Raw genomic sequence first — 15781 nt, forward strand, 5'->3', positions numbered from 1 at the left:
AAAAAAGATCTCTATTAATTTCATACATGGGAAGATTTAGCCCTCTTATAGCCTCTGTTCCATATGTATGTCCCTTTCTTCATTCTCCCAGTATAGTTTTGTCATAATTTTAGATTTGATCAGTAGAGTCTACATTGTGATTATAAATATTATTCACAGCTGAGCTATGTCATATGCCATGATTATATTTACTTATGTATCTTTTAATTTTCTTTGGAGTTAAAAATAGTTTTAAAAACTAGTTTCTTTTTTTCTGTGTATCTATCACTGATTCATTCCCAACATATTCAAACAGATGAGACAGTTGGTTCATTTTTATTAGAGATGTCCCTCCTGCAGTCCTCTGTGTTCCTGTTCCAGTTTGTACTGGCTGTCCCCTACCTTGGCTGTACAGCTGTTGCCCTGGGGTTTCCTGTTTCCAGAGGAAATCCCTGTGGGGTAACTCTTGGGGATTCCTTTAACCTCCTGTGTTGAACCTTCCCTTTCCTGGATCTGTTTTCCCCCTCTTTCTTGGTTTACTTCTCCTTTTTGTGAAACACAAGACTCCACTAGCTTCCTGAGAAATTGAGAGCGTAGGAGGCAAAATTTTTTGTATGTCTGAAGATATCTTTATTCAACTCTTATATTTGCCTGTTTGGTTATATGTAGAATTTCAGCCTACATATCAGTTTCTCAGACTTAAAGCCTTTGATTCACTGTCATTGCTGAAAATCTAATGACATCCTACACTTGATCTTAGCCAAAAGGCCAAAGCGATTTCAATGACATTCTTATTCTTTTATTGTCCTTGTAGTTTTCCCTCCTTTCTCTTTCCTGTCATTTTAATGGGAGTTTCAGGAATGAGCAGAGGTAAACGGTGCAATTTCAAAAGGCTGTGTTTAACCGGAATTTTTCTGCTGGGCATTTTACATACTAGAGTATGTATTTCACCTTTATGGATAAAGAAGTAGTTAAACTATTGGACAGGATCACAGAGCCAGTAACAGCAGGGATTCAAGTCCAGGTTTGTCTGACTCCAAAGGCTGGTGCTTTTTCAGTGTGCCTCACTCCCTGAAATGATTCTTCTAGACTAGGACTTTTTTGCTTAACTCTGGAGAGAACAGCAAAAGAAAATTTTGGTGGCTGCTTTAAACAAAACAAATTTTGAAGGCTTGATTTTTTTCTAAAAATTCATTTGTATTTAATACTGTCCCCATAGTTGTACTTAATTTTAAAAAACACCATATTTCTGCACATCTCTAATGGCATGCTCTACCCTGGTTTGAGAAGCAGGAATTCTAGTACAATCTTTTTTGTAGGTGAGGCCCAGAGATGCTACACATTGATCCAGAGAATTAATGTCATAGCCGGGCCAGAACTTTAGCATACTGATGACTTTCTTCCCCTACTGATTACCTTTCCCTCAACATTTTATTATTTCAAATGTACAGAGGAATTGAAAGAATTGTAAACACCCATAAAGCTAACACTTAGACTCTACAACTGCCATTCGTCCATCCATCAACCCCTGATTGTACCTTATAAGTAATTTCTACCAGACCCTGCTTCCAGGATCTTTTCCCCATTTATTTCAGTCATTAATCCAGAAAATGGGGAAACACAAATAGCCAAATATTTTGAGTACCTGCTATATGCTTAGGACATAATAGAGGCAGTATAAGATGACAGCACTTATCTCCTGAAGGAATTTACAACCTAGTCAAGGAAGAAAGTATATAACAAACAACTTATGCGTATATAAACTAGAATTGTACAAGTATGTGCTTCCTGATTTAATACAGAGTTATGAATTATTGATAAAACACTGCAAAGGTTTAGGCTTAAGTGTAGCAAATTCACTTTTAACCCCCAGACAACATATGTATGCCTGTATATAGAAAAAAAATTATAATCATATCATAAATGAGTTCAATCTCTTCTTTAGTTCAGTGTTTCCTACTTCCTTTCTTTTCCTTTTTATGTCCAAAACTTCCCTCTAGTACATGATACAAAAGTCAAAAAGGGGTACAATGAGAAGACTCCTTCCTACCTTAGTCCCTTAGCTATCAGTTTCCCTTCTTAGAAGCAATCAATCACTGTAAGACTGGTTTCCTTCAATCTCGAGCTACTTAATGCATATAAAAAGGGTATGCGTGTGCACGCGTGTGTTGGTGTATGGTGGCATAATTATACACGCTGCTTTGTACCTGTCGTTCTGATGGTTTTTTTCCTTACCTCCTGAGTACTTCTCTTCACTCTGGACCCCTTAGGCCACATCTTCCATTCTCCCTGCATAGTGGCTGTATTCCTATATTCTTACTCAGATCAAAGACACTTGTTTCCTACTTGTAGAAGGAAGAACTTGGGACGACAGTGTCCTCACCTCATTTACTATCAGTACATCTTTTAAAAAATTCCACTTGGAAGCCGGAGGACAAGAGCTGCCTTAAGTCATTCTTTTTTAAAAATAATTAATTAATTTTTGGCTGCGTTGGGTCTTCGTTGCTGCATGTGGGCTTTCTCTAGTTGCAGTGAGCAGGGGCTACTCCTCATTGCAGTGCATGGGCTTCTCACTGGAGTGGCTTCTCTTGTTGTGGAGCATAGGCTCTAGGTGCATGGGCTTCAGTAGTTGTGGCATGTGGGCCCTAGAGCACGTGGGCTCAGTAGCTGTGGTGCGCGGGCTGTAGAACACAGGCTCAGCAGTTGTGGCGCATGGGCTTAGTTGCTCTGCGGCATGTGGGATCTTCCTGCACCAGGGCTTGAACCCGTGTCCCCTGCATTGGCAGGCAGATTCTTAGCCACTGTGCCACCAGGGAAGTCCCTAAAGTCATTCTTGATGCTAGATTGGGTGGATGTAATTAGGAAAGGGAGATCTGCAAGATAAAGCAGTCTTCATCTGAAAGGGCAAACCACCCACTGGCTGGCTAAGAGAATGAACACTCAGATTGCAACCTCAATTATATGTATAAATTCCCACTAAAGAAAGACAGAGCATGTTATGTTATTAACAGATTTAAACCCATATCCTTTCATATTTATTTTGCTTCATTATGATGAGTCACATGATGATTCCAAATAAAAGCAAGCAATTCCCTGATTTATAATCATCCATTAAGCAAATCTTGATTGCTTTTTGGACCTCAGAATTACTGGGCCTTGTTCATCCTCTTTGAATCCCTTAAATCAAAAGTGAGAAATACAGTAAGTTCAATTTTTTATTAATAATCTTGGAACAAATACATTAACAATTCCTTAGAGTTATACAGCATTTTTACAATTTTGAAAGAACTTTCACATATACCAATTAAACCCTCACAACATCCCTGTGAGGTAGGCAGGGTTGGTGTTATTTTCCTATTACTAGTGAGGAGAACAAGGCTCATGGGTGAAGTAAGGTCACACAGTTGGTTAGCGATGGAGCCAGGACTAGAACCTAGGCCTTTTGACATGCCTCCCTGAGAACATTCAAGTAATGGCATCCTATGCTATATAATGAACATTTCTCTCCTATGATGATCAGATCTATTTTTATAAGTCTGGTATCACCTTTTCCTAATATCCAAAAACACTGAATCACAGTTTTGATGAGATATTTCTTCCCTGTTACTGGACTATTTCTCTTTGATGTATCAAGCACCATCCTAAGATAAAACTTACTTGTGTTTTCAGTTTTGAGGATCCTTGGCTATAAGTTCTAAATTATGATATAAAAATTTATTGTAGAAATTCTGCAAAAGTATTCCTATGTTGAATATGTCAAACTTACTTAAACAAAAACAACACAAGCCTGTTTATATTTTTGAAAGCTTTGCAGTCTTTCTCAATAAGATGTTTAGATGTGTATAAATGGAAAATAGGGAAAGGTGTTTAGCAACATTACTGGGAAGCTTATGCAGAGTGCACCTAAACGCAAGTCACATCACACTAATTTGTTTGTGTTGGCCTTCTAGAGGAAGGAAAACCATTAGAAAACTTTCAGGTTTGATCCCATCTTATGTGTGACATCCTCAGCAATAAGCTGGAAAAATCTGAATTATACCAATAGGGGGGTTCAAGCAGTAGTGATCAAAGCATATATATGTATGGTAAAAAGGAAGAAAACACTTGCTCTTCAGTGGTTTTGCCTAGGTCCAGTGTAAGTATACTTATCAAGGCAGATTTTAAGCTATAGCATCTTTTGTGTTAAATTTCAAATTGTGAAATACGGTGGAGTTATCAACTTGGAATATAAGACTGAAACTGAATGTAACTGACCCCAAACTACCTGTCAAAAGCAGAGTAATGCTCAATGGGCATAAAAGGCAAGGGATAAAACCCAACTGCTCTGGTATGGAGAGAAAAACAGCAAATGCAAACCTTCTGGTTAAAGTGAACCATAGACCATCAGGCATGTAAAGCAGGTTTTAAAAATATGAAAATGACACTGAGCTGTATTATCAGGAATTATATTCCTAAAGTTCCAGTTTTGGCCTTTTAAATTTAAGAGCAATAGGGAGAAACCTAAGCCTGTGGGGATGAGGTGGTGCAGAAAATGAATGGGATCTAGAAATGGGGCTGAGGAGGTGGGAGGTTAGGGAACATCAAGAAACAGCTTAAATATATTCAGAATGGATTTAGAATCCCTCTAAATCCAACCTCTCCAAAAATATTTGCTAAATCGAGAGATCTGATCAAAAAAGTTGGTGACAATAAAAGTGACTATTTTATCTTACAAAAGAAGTATTTAAATATAGATTAGAAATTAGGCTGTTAAAGATTAGTCCACTGATCAGGCTGTAGAAAGTGAAACTTAAGTGTTGCTGTCAGATACATTGCAGAAAACTGCTTCCAAAAATAGAATTACCGTAGCAGGACTCAACATTAATGAAACCATTAAAAAACAAGCACTTAACTTTTTATACTTGAAGCCTAATGAAAAAACGTTGGTACCCTTAAGAAATAAATATAACACTTTAAGGTAAAAGATATTGCAGCTACATTTAAGTTTTCGATCAAGAATGTTCTAGTTTGGTATACTGGGCTCAAAACCAACTACATGTTTGAAATGCATAGAGACTGCACTATATTCCTTACATAGTATCATTGTCATCATCTTCATGTTTTCTCTTCAGTGGGTTTGATTCATTGGCCGTGTTCTGTGATGAAACCATGTTGGTGGTAATAAGAATATTTTTGGGCCCAATCATTGAAGGATTAAGCAGAACATTTTGAACTGCAGTTGTTGCAGGAACTGTAAACAGAGGAGAAAACACCCCCAAACTAAGAACTACACAGAATCAGAAACATATGGTAAAAAGTATTCAACAAAGCTGAAATGTAATTCTAATAGTAATTTCTTTTTTTAAGGTTTTTAAAATAACATTTATTTCTTAAAAGTTAACATGTGCATAATAGGAAACCAAAAAACACAAGAAGCAAAAAACAAAGTCATCCATAATCACAAGCAGTTTACCGATTGATGTGTCCTTTAGGTCTCATTTATGTATCTACATAACTAAGCATCCATTTTTATGTAATTAAGATCATACAGTTATGTATATGCTTTTTCACACATCATGAATATTTACCATTTCAAAGTCCCAAAGCTATGAGTATTTTGACAGCCAAGAATACACTATACCAACTCAATCTGGAAGGAAAAAACATAATCCTGCCTTTTTTGGCGACAAAAATTTCATAAATCGCAAAAATGGCAACAGGCCTCTAGATAAAGAGTTATGATTAAAATACTACATTCCCTTAATGTTCAATTAAAAATGAGACATAAAGCAAGAATACACAAAGTATAATGCTTCTAAGAGTAAAAAGTATTCAACAAAGCTGAATGTAATTTTAATAACAATTTCAATAGCATGAAGTAAAACTATATCATAGTAGAAATAGATAATTATACTGCATTAAGAGTTAAATTACATTTTTTAATGCTTTAAAGTACTTAAATTAGTATCTAGTATAAGGTTAAAGAAGTTCTGTTAGTTTTTTGTTTTTAATTTACTTAAAATTTCAATTAGTTCTCAGTCATGGGAAGCAGTGCACTGGATTCATCATGGAACATACTAGAGGCACATGTTCAAGGTCAGGAATCATGCTTCCTTACAGACCAATATTATGGTGTACGGTTAGGTTTCAGAAGATGTGAAATCTAAACATATTCATGAATAAACTATGTTATAACAGAATTCTACTTATATTATTCTAACTTTCTACATATACTTCCGTGAAATGAATAAAAGTACAGTTTTCATTTGATATATACTAAGTTGTATTATTTTCTTGAGCTTTAACCCTAAGTGATTTTGCCTGAGATTTGTAGACCATAACTTATTTTAGTTCACAGGGTTCTTTGAGACTCTGATGATCATGTTGAAATCTCTCCCTTCCCCCCAAAATGTTACATATATGTAAAATTTCATACAATTTTAGTGGGTTTATAGACCCCCTCTGAAGAACCCAGATTTGCAGCATTACGGCCGCCTTCCTGTTACGATATTAAAACAATTTTATTATTACTATAGGAATACAAACTGTTCTGTTATCACAAATCATTCACAAATTTTAAAATTCAGAAAAATATTTTAAAAGAACCACTTTCAATCCCCCATGCCCTCCCTGCCCATCATGTTACCTGGTTTGACAGGTGTGGACTGAGAAGGTGGAATCTGCACCGTAAATCTTTGGCTTGTCACTGACACTGGAGGTGCAACTTTATTTGGGACAGACACTGTTTGTGGGGTTGCTGTAGTTGTAATTAACAGACCATGTTAGTTAGGTGACTTATTATACAGGTTCAATTTCTGCTCTCCTTTAGCTTACCAGAAACTACCTTCAAAGCACAGGGAATTAATGAAAGATCTGATTGAGTTTGAATCCAGGCTTTATCACCTACTAGCTAAGTGACCTTGGGCAAGTTATTTAATCTTTTTGTGCTTTTCTCATCTATCAAATGGGGATAACAATACTGTTTCATAGGATTCTTGTGAGAATTAAAATAATCCATGTAAAACTCTTCACACAGTATCTGGCACTGAATGTTAGCTACATGAAGTCATGAAGTTGAACATTTAAATAAACAGAATTAAAGGCCCAAGTTTTCTATTAATTACCTTATGTGGCACTTACTTACTTACTTACTTACTTACTTACTTACTTACTTATTTATTTATTTATTTATTTATTTATTTATGGCTGTGTTGGGTCTTCGTTTCTGTGCGAGGGCTCTCTCTAGTTGTGGCAAGCGGGGGCCACTCTTCATCGCGGTGCACGCACCGTGCCTCTCACTATCGCGGCCCCTCTCGCTGTGGAGCACAGGCCCAGACACACAGGCTCAGTAATTGTGGCTCACGGGCCCAGTTTCTCCACGGCACGTGGCATCTTCCCAGACCAGGGCTCGAACCCGTGTCCCCTGCATTGGCAGGCAGATTCCCAACCACTGCGCCACCAGGGAAGCCCTATGTGGCACTTTTAATCTCTATGTCACTTGCTGGGAATTAGGAGGTGTCTACTATGCCCATGAAGCTAAATCAACATGCATCTAACAAAAGCCTAACATATCTCCATCTTTAGGTAAGTTTTCCATGTATTAAGGAGTGGTCCAAAGAATTTGGTGAAGCTTAATGAAGCAATATAAGTATTTTATTTTGTCAAGAAAATTCACAGTAGGTGGATGTTTTCTTGTCCATTATCATAAGGAAATTGTTAACATTTATGTAAGTATGGAGTTTAGGTTTTAAAATTGAACAGAGTATATGCTTAGGTCTTATGCTTTATAAAACTCATTTAAAATTTTTTTAAAGTTTAAAACTTGCATCTTTAATAGTTTTTAGCAGCTCCCTCACTGTAGACTTAAAAATCTCTAAAACATGTACAATAAATATCTAACTAGGAATAAAAATCACAACTGATACCTAAAATTGGTTAACTTGCCAACACATGTAACTGATTAACACAGCCTAGAGTTTTTAAAAAGTTGGTATTCACTTAAGAGATATGAACCCACAGATAAACAGTATATGATCAAAAAGTTACACAAATTATATATGCAAACTCCTGTCTACAAAGGTCCCATGCATATAATTAGAAGTGTATAATTAGTACTATACCAGTCTGGTTTTAAAATGCTGAAATGTGAATTCACACCCTGAAAATATGAAGAGATTGTCTACACATCTCAAAAATGAAATGCTGCTTACACTAGAGCTATATGACATCTACAGTACTCAAGTTATAAGAGCTAAGAAATCAATACTGGTCAAAGAGAAGGGGATTTTTTTTTCTGAAAAGACTTTGACTATGAAAGAAATCCAGCAGGAACGTAGGACAAAAAAATCAGGAAATCTAAATCCATTATTTATGTGCTCCTTATTATCTAAGCAACAATGACATTATGGTTTCTAAATGCCATTCTCCACTAAGAGGAACCAGGGCTCTTTGGAGAAATGGCTGATTCTAGGACTGGGGTAAGGAAAATATAAGATGAGCTTGGAACATCTTGTGCCAGGAAGCAAGAAGTGCTCAAAGAATGATGGAGACCTGTCACAAAGGACACAGGAAACAGTTTGAAGGGGTGCTCACTGACCAATACAGGATAATCAGTACTACTTTTGAAAAGGTTACATCAAAAATGATTTTCTTTGATAGTCTTAAGCTTTTTGTATACTTTAAACTTATTTCTTTTGATTGCATCTCTTGCCAATTTACTCAGAAATTTAATTTCTGATAATAAGTAGGCTACTGCTGTGAGTGAGTTTGGCAACTTTATTTGTATAAAATCCAGAAAGAACACTGCTTAAACTTCTGTTTTTGCTACCATAGTTAATACCGGCAACAGTGTTGGGTAATGCCCAATTCTATACTCATTTGGGATCAGATATTCCTTGTCGCTTTCTCATTTTGAAATCTGATAAAATATGTTTATAGCTTTACTAGAGGACGAGTAAATGTATTAATGGCAACACATATCGGAATTTCTGACTCACCTTTTTACTTGGATTACAGTTCAAAATCAAGTGCTGAGGCACTTCTTTACCAGCCAGAAAAGCCATTTCCCTCTCCCACTTACCTATAGTAGGAGTGGTAGGTCTGCTACTAACAGCACCAACACTTAACCGTGGAACTAGTCTTCCTTGGTTAGGTCCCTAGGGGATTTAAAAAACAAATTAGTTTTAATGTTGTTCAGACTTGACACCTAAACTTAACCAGGAAATGAAATTAGGATTGCTGATGTGAATTATTAATAGATAACTGATGGCAAGAATGTCCTGTTTCTGTTCAGTGTTCTAATGCAACATTTAAACTAGGGTTTTCACAAGTATCTATATATATACACACACATATAATACAAACAATACCTATCTATATAAACATGGATAAGAATATATATATAAAATATATAATTCTATATAGTTTTAAAGTTTGAGGTAGAGTGTTATTTGGGGATAACAGCTAACTTCCTTATGATTTTTTAATCTTAACTAGTCAATATCTTAACCCACTAAGAAACTTCCTTATAGTGGAATTTCAGAGGTACAGAGGTAGCCCAGTGTGGGGAGAACTTTCTCAGTGGTGGGAGAGCCTTAGGTCATATTTCAGAAAGCAAGTCCAATGCTTGATGGTATATCATTTACTCTGTTATGGTATAGTGTAAAGATTGGTAATTATGAGACCTGGGAATCAGTCTTAACTTTGCTACTAACTTCATAGATGAGTTCGGGCTCACTTTCCTGATGAGTCAGATGAACAGTAAAGTTCCTTTTAGCCCTAAAAATCTTGGATCATATATTCTATATTTTAACATAGCAGCTAATTACAGACATAGTATTTTCAAGGAACTAAATTTAAAAAAATCCTAGTAAATTATCTTAGCCTTTAATTTACTGCACTATTTACCCCTAACACATCTTACCCTTTTTAAAAGCTAAGATGACTAAAAATTCTTACCTTTTTAATTAAGGACTTTAGCCTATAGTTTGGAGCAGTTAAGCAGTATCTGTCAGGTGGCAGTCTGGGTCCTGCATATGGCTTAATCAGTGGTAAAGGGGTTTGATTTTTCTGTCTTGCAATATCCAGTAAAAACTAAAATAAAAATCCTTATTAGAACTACAATTAAAAATTATAAGTAAAATGAACTTCAAATAAAATTTTGCTCACATCTCTCGGGGGAGGAGAGGTAAAAGATTGGTCAGCCCGACACTGGATTGCCAGTCTCACATCATCTGCATCAACATTAGGTTTCTTAGCATGGCTTGAATAAATTTTTGCATCATCCAGAATTGAAGTCACATATCCTTTAAGAACAAAACATTATTTTAAACATATGAAAATAGCTTAATATTTATGGCCAGTTTTCTTAAAAAGTTTCACTAATTTCCAGAAAGTTTATGAATTTTGGTTCTAATATCTAATTGTCCTATCTATATGATCAATTTTAAACAGATATCACAATATACTGTTCCCTAGCCTGAGCTCCTTTTTACTGCTTTCTGAATTCTATAACATTAACTGTTTTTTTTTTCTTCACATATTTTTAAGACTTTATTTTTGTAGAGTAGTTTTAGGTTCACAGCAAAATTGAGGGGAATATACAGAGATTTCCTATATACTCCCTGACACCATACATGCATAGCATCCTCTATTATCAATGTTCCCTGCAAAGTGGTGCGTTTGTTACAACTGATAGTCCTACACGGACCCATCGTAATCCCCGATAGTCCGTAGTTTATATTATGGTTCACTCTTGGAACTCTACATTTTGTGGGTTTGGACAAGTGTATAATGACATGTTATGACATTAACTGTTAAAGTATTTTGGTTGAAAATGTTCTTACAATGAACGATTTTTAAAATTCACAAGTTAGGCAATTTTGGTGTTTTGTTAACTTACGGAAAGCAAATTCCAACATTTGATTTATAACCCTTGGTTCGTACTCCGTAATTCCCATATCCTTCAGGATCTGTGCCATCACCTGTGGGTTCAAATAAAAACGCCAGATGCATAATCTAGGTATAGAAATCAAGACTGGACCGAAGGTAGTAATTATATTTATGATACAAGGTTCCCCCTTCTCTGGGTTGCAAACTTGTACTCATCCTTTTCCTCCCAAGCGTGTGTCAGGTTCACACCAAATCTCGTCTTGATCTCTTTGCTGAAAACTTTTTTTTTTTGGCGGGGGGGGGGGCGGGGGCAAAGAGAAGAAAAAAGGCCCGGGTTGGCTTTCCCAGTCGAGGTAGGGGTGGTTACAGCTGGTTGTCATTTTCATATGTGGCGACCGGGATAGCTTTGCATCAGAACACTGGAGGCGCGAGCCAGGATTCGCAGACGGGGCGGGACGACTAGGCGGCCCGGGCCCGAGGCCCAGGAGACAAAGCCGGGCGGCCGGCCTGCGCATCCGGCGGGCCGCCAGCCTCCCTCCGGCTGGGCCGCCGGGGTGGCGGGAGAGAGCCCCGGGGTCCAGGGCACTCGAATCTCCAGCTCCTGGCGGCCCTGGCATGGCTAAAGTCGACCCGCGAGCCCATCATCAGGTCCTCCCCCCGGGCCCGCCTCTCGGGTCCCCGGCTGCGGTCGCGCCCAGCCTCGCACCCCGCCTCGCATCCTTCGCACTCACCAACGCATCTCTCGGAGCGTTCTTGGGAGGCGCCATCTTGCCCGACTCCATGTTATCCTACTGCTCGTCATCCGGGGAGAGAGGGCTGCTCGCGGAGTCCTCGCTCAGGCTCCACCCCTGCGGGCGCGGAGGGCGGGGTTACCGCGCCGCTCCTTTTGCTCCTCTGGCTGCCGCTTCCCAGCCGCCCGCTCGCCCGCCCCGCGGAGGCAGAGGGAGGCCGGGCTAGCGGGGAGCCCACGGCGCCGAAGCCTTCCCCGAAGAGCCCTCGGCCAACGCTTGGAAGACCGATAAGTTCGCCTTCCCAGAGCTGTTCCCCGGAAAAGTACACGAAAAGGGCCACCCTTGTCTTTTCTGGGGTCCCTCCTCACGTCCCCTGCAGCCACCCTGGCCCCTTCCCTCTCCCTGAATGTCTGCAGAGTCCCTGCCTCCACCTGCCTTTGTAGTAGTGCTGCCTGGTCAAATGCAGAAAGCCCAGTTAAATTTGAATGTCAGATCAATGATCACGTTTTTAGCATAAGTTTATCCCAAATATTACATGGGCTATACTTACACTACGAAATGATTTATTGTTGATCTGACATTCAAATTTAACTGGGTGCTCTCTATTTTTATTTGCTAAATCTGGCAACTCTACCCTATGGTCTGCTCTCCACCCAGCAGGCATTTGGTCAGCTCTCCTCACACTCAAAGCCGTGTCATAATTGCTCATTTCATACTGATGCAAAGCTAAAGCCTTTGACCGCCTGCAAGATTCGCCGCTGGAGCCCCAAATGCCTTCTTCCCACTTTCCACAGAACAGCCTGAGTGTCTTTCAAAAAACATGCATCAGTTAACTGTCTCTGGCTTTAAGTGTCCCAAAGAGAACTCTTTCTTCTTCCTCCACATCCACCAACGCCCTCCATTTCTGAGAAATGCACTCTGACCCACCCAGGCGGGAAGAGCCGTCAGCCATGTTATGCTCTTTCCCGTACAAGCCACACTTCAGTCTAGCAGCCAAGTCCTGTCAGGGCGACCTCCTAAAGTCACAAAACCTCTGTCCGTGGCTCCGCATCTCCATCCAGTGCTACCATGCTAATGGTCCAAACTAACAGCCCTAATTACCAAGGCTACAGCAAGAGGACCCCGAAATTGTGCTCCCCCCCACATTTTTACACAACCGGAGAGATCTCTTAGTCATAAACCAAATACTTGCATTCCTTTCCTTAAAACCCTCTAATGGCTTCCCTCACACACACACACAAATTCAAACTGATTTCTGGGGCTTGGGGGGCCCTTCAGTTTTGGCCACCGTCTTACCTCATCGGGCTTGTCTGAATCTGTCCACCACACAGCCATCTTGAACTCTGAGCAGGTCTCCCCACGACCCATGTGTTCTTAACACTGTGGTTCCGGGAGGAACACTGATCCCCACGCTACGCAAGCGCCTTTCCCAGCTCAGTGCGGGGAACCTCTATGTAAGACTAATAATGATTTTCGAATAGGTAGCATATACGCAGGGTACGAACATTTTAAAATATATTTAAAAACTAAGAAAAAGCCTTTCTGGCTTGTTCCAGCCACTCATTTCTCTTTCGCAGAAGGCACCACTGTTTACCAGTTTCTTGTCTATTTAATTTGCAAATATTACCTTGTTTATATCTTTTTCCCCTACCCAAATGGTACTGTACCGTTGGGGTGACCAACCTTTAGAGAGCCAACCCGGGACACAGCTGTACTAGATGAAAAGACCCATAAGATGTAATAAATAGTTGTACACATGTGTTATTGCTGTAATATAAAAATATGAAAATAGATGTTCATTTAAAATTGTGTTTTTCTGCAGTATTTACTTTTCTGTTACATACATGATATTTAAATAAAACAATAGGACTACTTAGCAGTGGCAATTAGTAGTAATTAATAGGACTAATTAATTTTAACCATATTTTTCATATTTCTGTCCTGTCACAGCAATTTATTTCAACTCTTGGTTGTTTAAATTTTTTAGGTCATATTATTGTATATTTTTAATATACATAAATGTAAGACTAAAAAAGAAGAATGTAAACACAATAAAGCAAGTTAAACAGCTATTATCTATTGCCTATATTTAATAAAAAATTACAATGAAATGTTCCTTTTGGCACCAGAGTACAGTAGGGTATTTTTACTCTTTGTTTCTTTTCTAATAATACTTCTCTGAACTGCCTGCAGACTGTAGAACATCCTTCTTTTATGTAGTGGTAAAACTGAATAAGATCAAACATAATATTCATTTTGATATCCATCTCTGCTCTTATCAAGCCTACATTAGACTGATTCCTGGTGTCAGTCCAGTGTGATGACATCAAGCTAAATATCCTTTCAAAAAAGTGTTTGAGTATGGAATACTCCTAAATATTACTTACTAGAAATAGCAGGTTTTTAGACTTGTAGAAATTAGTTCTCAGTTCTCCAAAAAATGCCCATCCAGTTAGTACTAGAGGCTTGTCTTGGTAAACCAGCTATTTGCCAGTCAATTAGGCCCTTTGCATCTACACATTCATCATATAGTCTTGTCCATGTCTAAAATATCCATCCTTTTTGAACATTCTGAAGCATGTTAGATGTCATCATAAATTAAACCTTTCTTTCTCAGGGAAAAAAGGTTTTCAAGCACAAAGGTAATTTGAACTCATGAAATTGAAGTTGGATTCCAAATAAGTTAAATTTTAGTAAAGAAATGAGAGTCCTGTTTAACTCAGGTGCCTTTCTGGTAACATTTCTTTTTCTATTTTTCTTTTTTTTTTTTGATGGAGACTTTAGGGTTTTCAATATATAGTATCATGTCATCTGCAAATAGTGACAGTTTTACTTCTTCCCTTCTAATTTGGATGCATTTTATTTCTTTTGCTTGTCTGTTACTGTGGTTAGGACTTCCATAACTATGTTAAATAGAAATGGAGAGAGGGGGCGTCCTTGTCTTGTTCCTGATTTTAGAGGAAAGGCTTTCAATTTTTCACCATTTAGTATGATGTAAGCTGTGGGTGTGTCATAAATGGCCTTTATTATGTTGAGATATGTTCCCTCTACACCAACTTTGTTGAGAGTTTTTTTATCATGAATGGATGTTGAATTTTGTCAAATGCTTTTTCTGCATCTGTTTAGATGATTATGTGATTTTTATCCTTCATTTTGTTAATGTGGTGTATCACATTGATTGATTTGAGGATATTGCACCATCCTTGCGTCCCTAGAATAAATCCCACTTGATCATGGTGTATGATTCTTTTAATATATTGTGGAATTTGTTTTGCTACTATGCTGTTCAGAATTTTTGCATCTATGTTCATCAGGGATACTGACCTGTAATTTTCTTTTTATGTAATGTCATTGTCTGGTTTTGGTATCAGAGTAACGGTAGCCTAGTAGAATAAACTTGGAAGTGGTCCCTCCTCTTCAATTTCTGGAATAGTTTGAGAAGAATAGGTATTAACTCTTCTTTATATATTTGGTAGAATTCCCATGAAGCTGTCTGGTCCTGGACTTTTGCTTGTAGGGAGTTTTTTGATTACTGATTCATTTTCAATACTAGTAATTAATCTGTTCAGATTATCCATTTCTTCTTTACTCAGTCTTGGAAGATTGTATGTTTCTAGGTAGTTATCCATTTCTTTAGATTGTCCAATTTGTTGGCATAAAACTATTTATAGTATTTGCAAATGATTGTATTTCTGTGATACTGGTTGTACTTTCTCCTCTTAATTTTTTTTTTATTGTATACTTGGTTCCTCTCTTTTTTAAAATAATGAGCCTGGCTAATGGCTTATCAATTTTGTTTATCTTTTTAAAAAAACAGGCTCTTGGTTTCATTGATCTTTTCTATTTTTTGGTCTCTGTTTTATTCATCTCCTCTCTGATCTTTATAATTTCCTTCCTTCTGCTGACTGTGGGCTCTGTTCTTTTTCTAATTCCTTTAGATGGTAAGTTAGGTTGTTTATTTGAGATTTGTCTTATTTATTGAGGTAGGACTGCATTGCTATAAACTTCCTCTTAGAACTGCTTTGCTGCATCCCATAGATTTTGGAAGGTTGTGTTTTTATTTCCATTGGTCTCAAGGTATTTTCTGATTTTCTCATTATTTCTTCAGAGACCAATAGTTTTTTTAGTAGCATGTAGTTTACTCTTCACATGTTTGTTTTTCCCACTTTTTCTCCTGTAATTTTGATTTGTAGTTTCATACC

General features: G+C 37.8%; 1 protein-coding gene across 2 annotated transcripts; it reads right to left on the reverse strand.

Moving 5' to 3' along the window:
- Positions 1 to 50: 50 nt before the first annotated feature.
- On the reverse strand, positions 51 to 15737 carry TAF9B (TATA-box binding protein associated factor 9b). Of its 2 annotated transcripts, XM_082447456.1 has the most exons (8): positions 11580 to 15731; positions 10859 to 10940; positions 10126 to 10262; positions 9916 to 10050; positions 9038 to 9113; positions 6605 to 6715; positions 5053 to 5209; positions 51 to 3156 (listed from the first exon to the last, which is right to left on the reverse strand). In XM_082447456.1, the coding sequence occupies exons 1-8, from the start codon at positions 11628 to 11630 to the stop codon at positions 3126 to 3128; spliced, it is 780 nt and encodes a 259-aa protein (XP_082303582.1). In that variant the 5' UTR covers positions 11631 to 15731; the 3' UTR covers positions 51 to 3125. The 2 variants fall into 2 exon arrangements, with proteins under 2 accessions (XP_082303582.1, XP_082303583.1); XM_082447457.1 differs by lacking the exon at positions 6605 to 6715 and having other exon boundaries at positions 11580 to 15737.
- Between the last annotated feature and the right edge of the window lie 44 nt (positions 15738 to 15781).

The sequence above is a fragment of the Balaenoptera physalus genome (assembly GCF_965194825.1).
Source record: "Balaenoptera physalus genome assembly, chromosome: X".
NCBI classification, from domain to species: Eukaryota; Metazoa; Chordata; class Mammalia; order Artiodactyla; family Balaenopteridae; genus Balaenoptera; species Balaenoptera physalus.

What these genes read in the sequence shown, in the direction of transcription:
- TAF9B (XM_082447456.1), bottom strand. Translation starts at nt 11,630, where the DNA reads ATGGAGTCGGGCAAGATGGCGCCTCCCAAGAACGCTCCGAGAGATGCG. An exon ending in CCTCTCCTCCCCCGAGAGAT is followed by an intron (nt 10,051 to 10,125) that starts GTGAGCAAAATT and finishes TTTTTATTTTAG; the next exon opens with TTTTTACTGGATATTGCAAG. An exon ending in TAAAGTCCTTAATTAAAAAG is followed by an intron (nt 9,114 to 9,915) that starts GTAAGAATTTTT and finishes TAAATCCCCTAG; the next exon opens with GGACCTAACCAAGGAAGACT.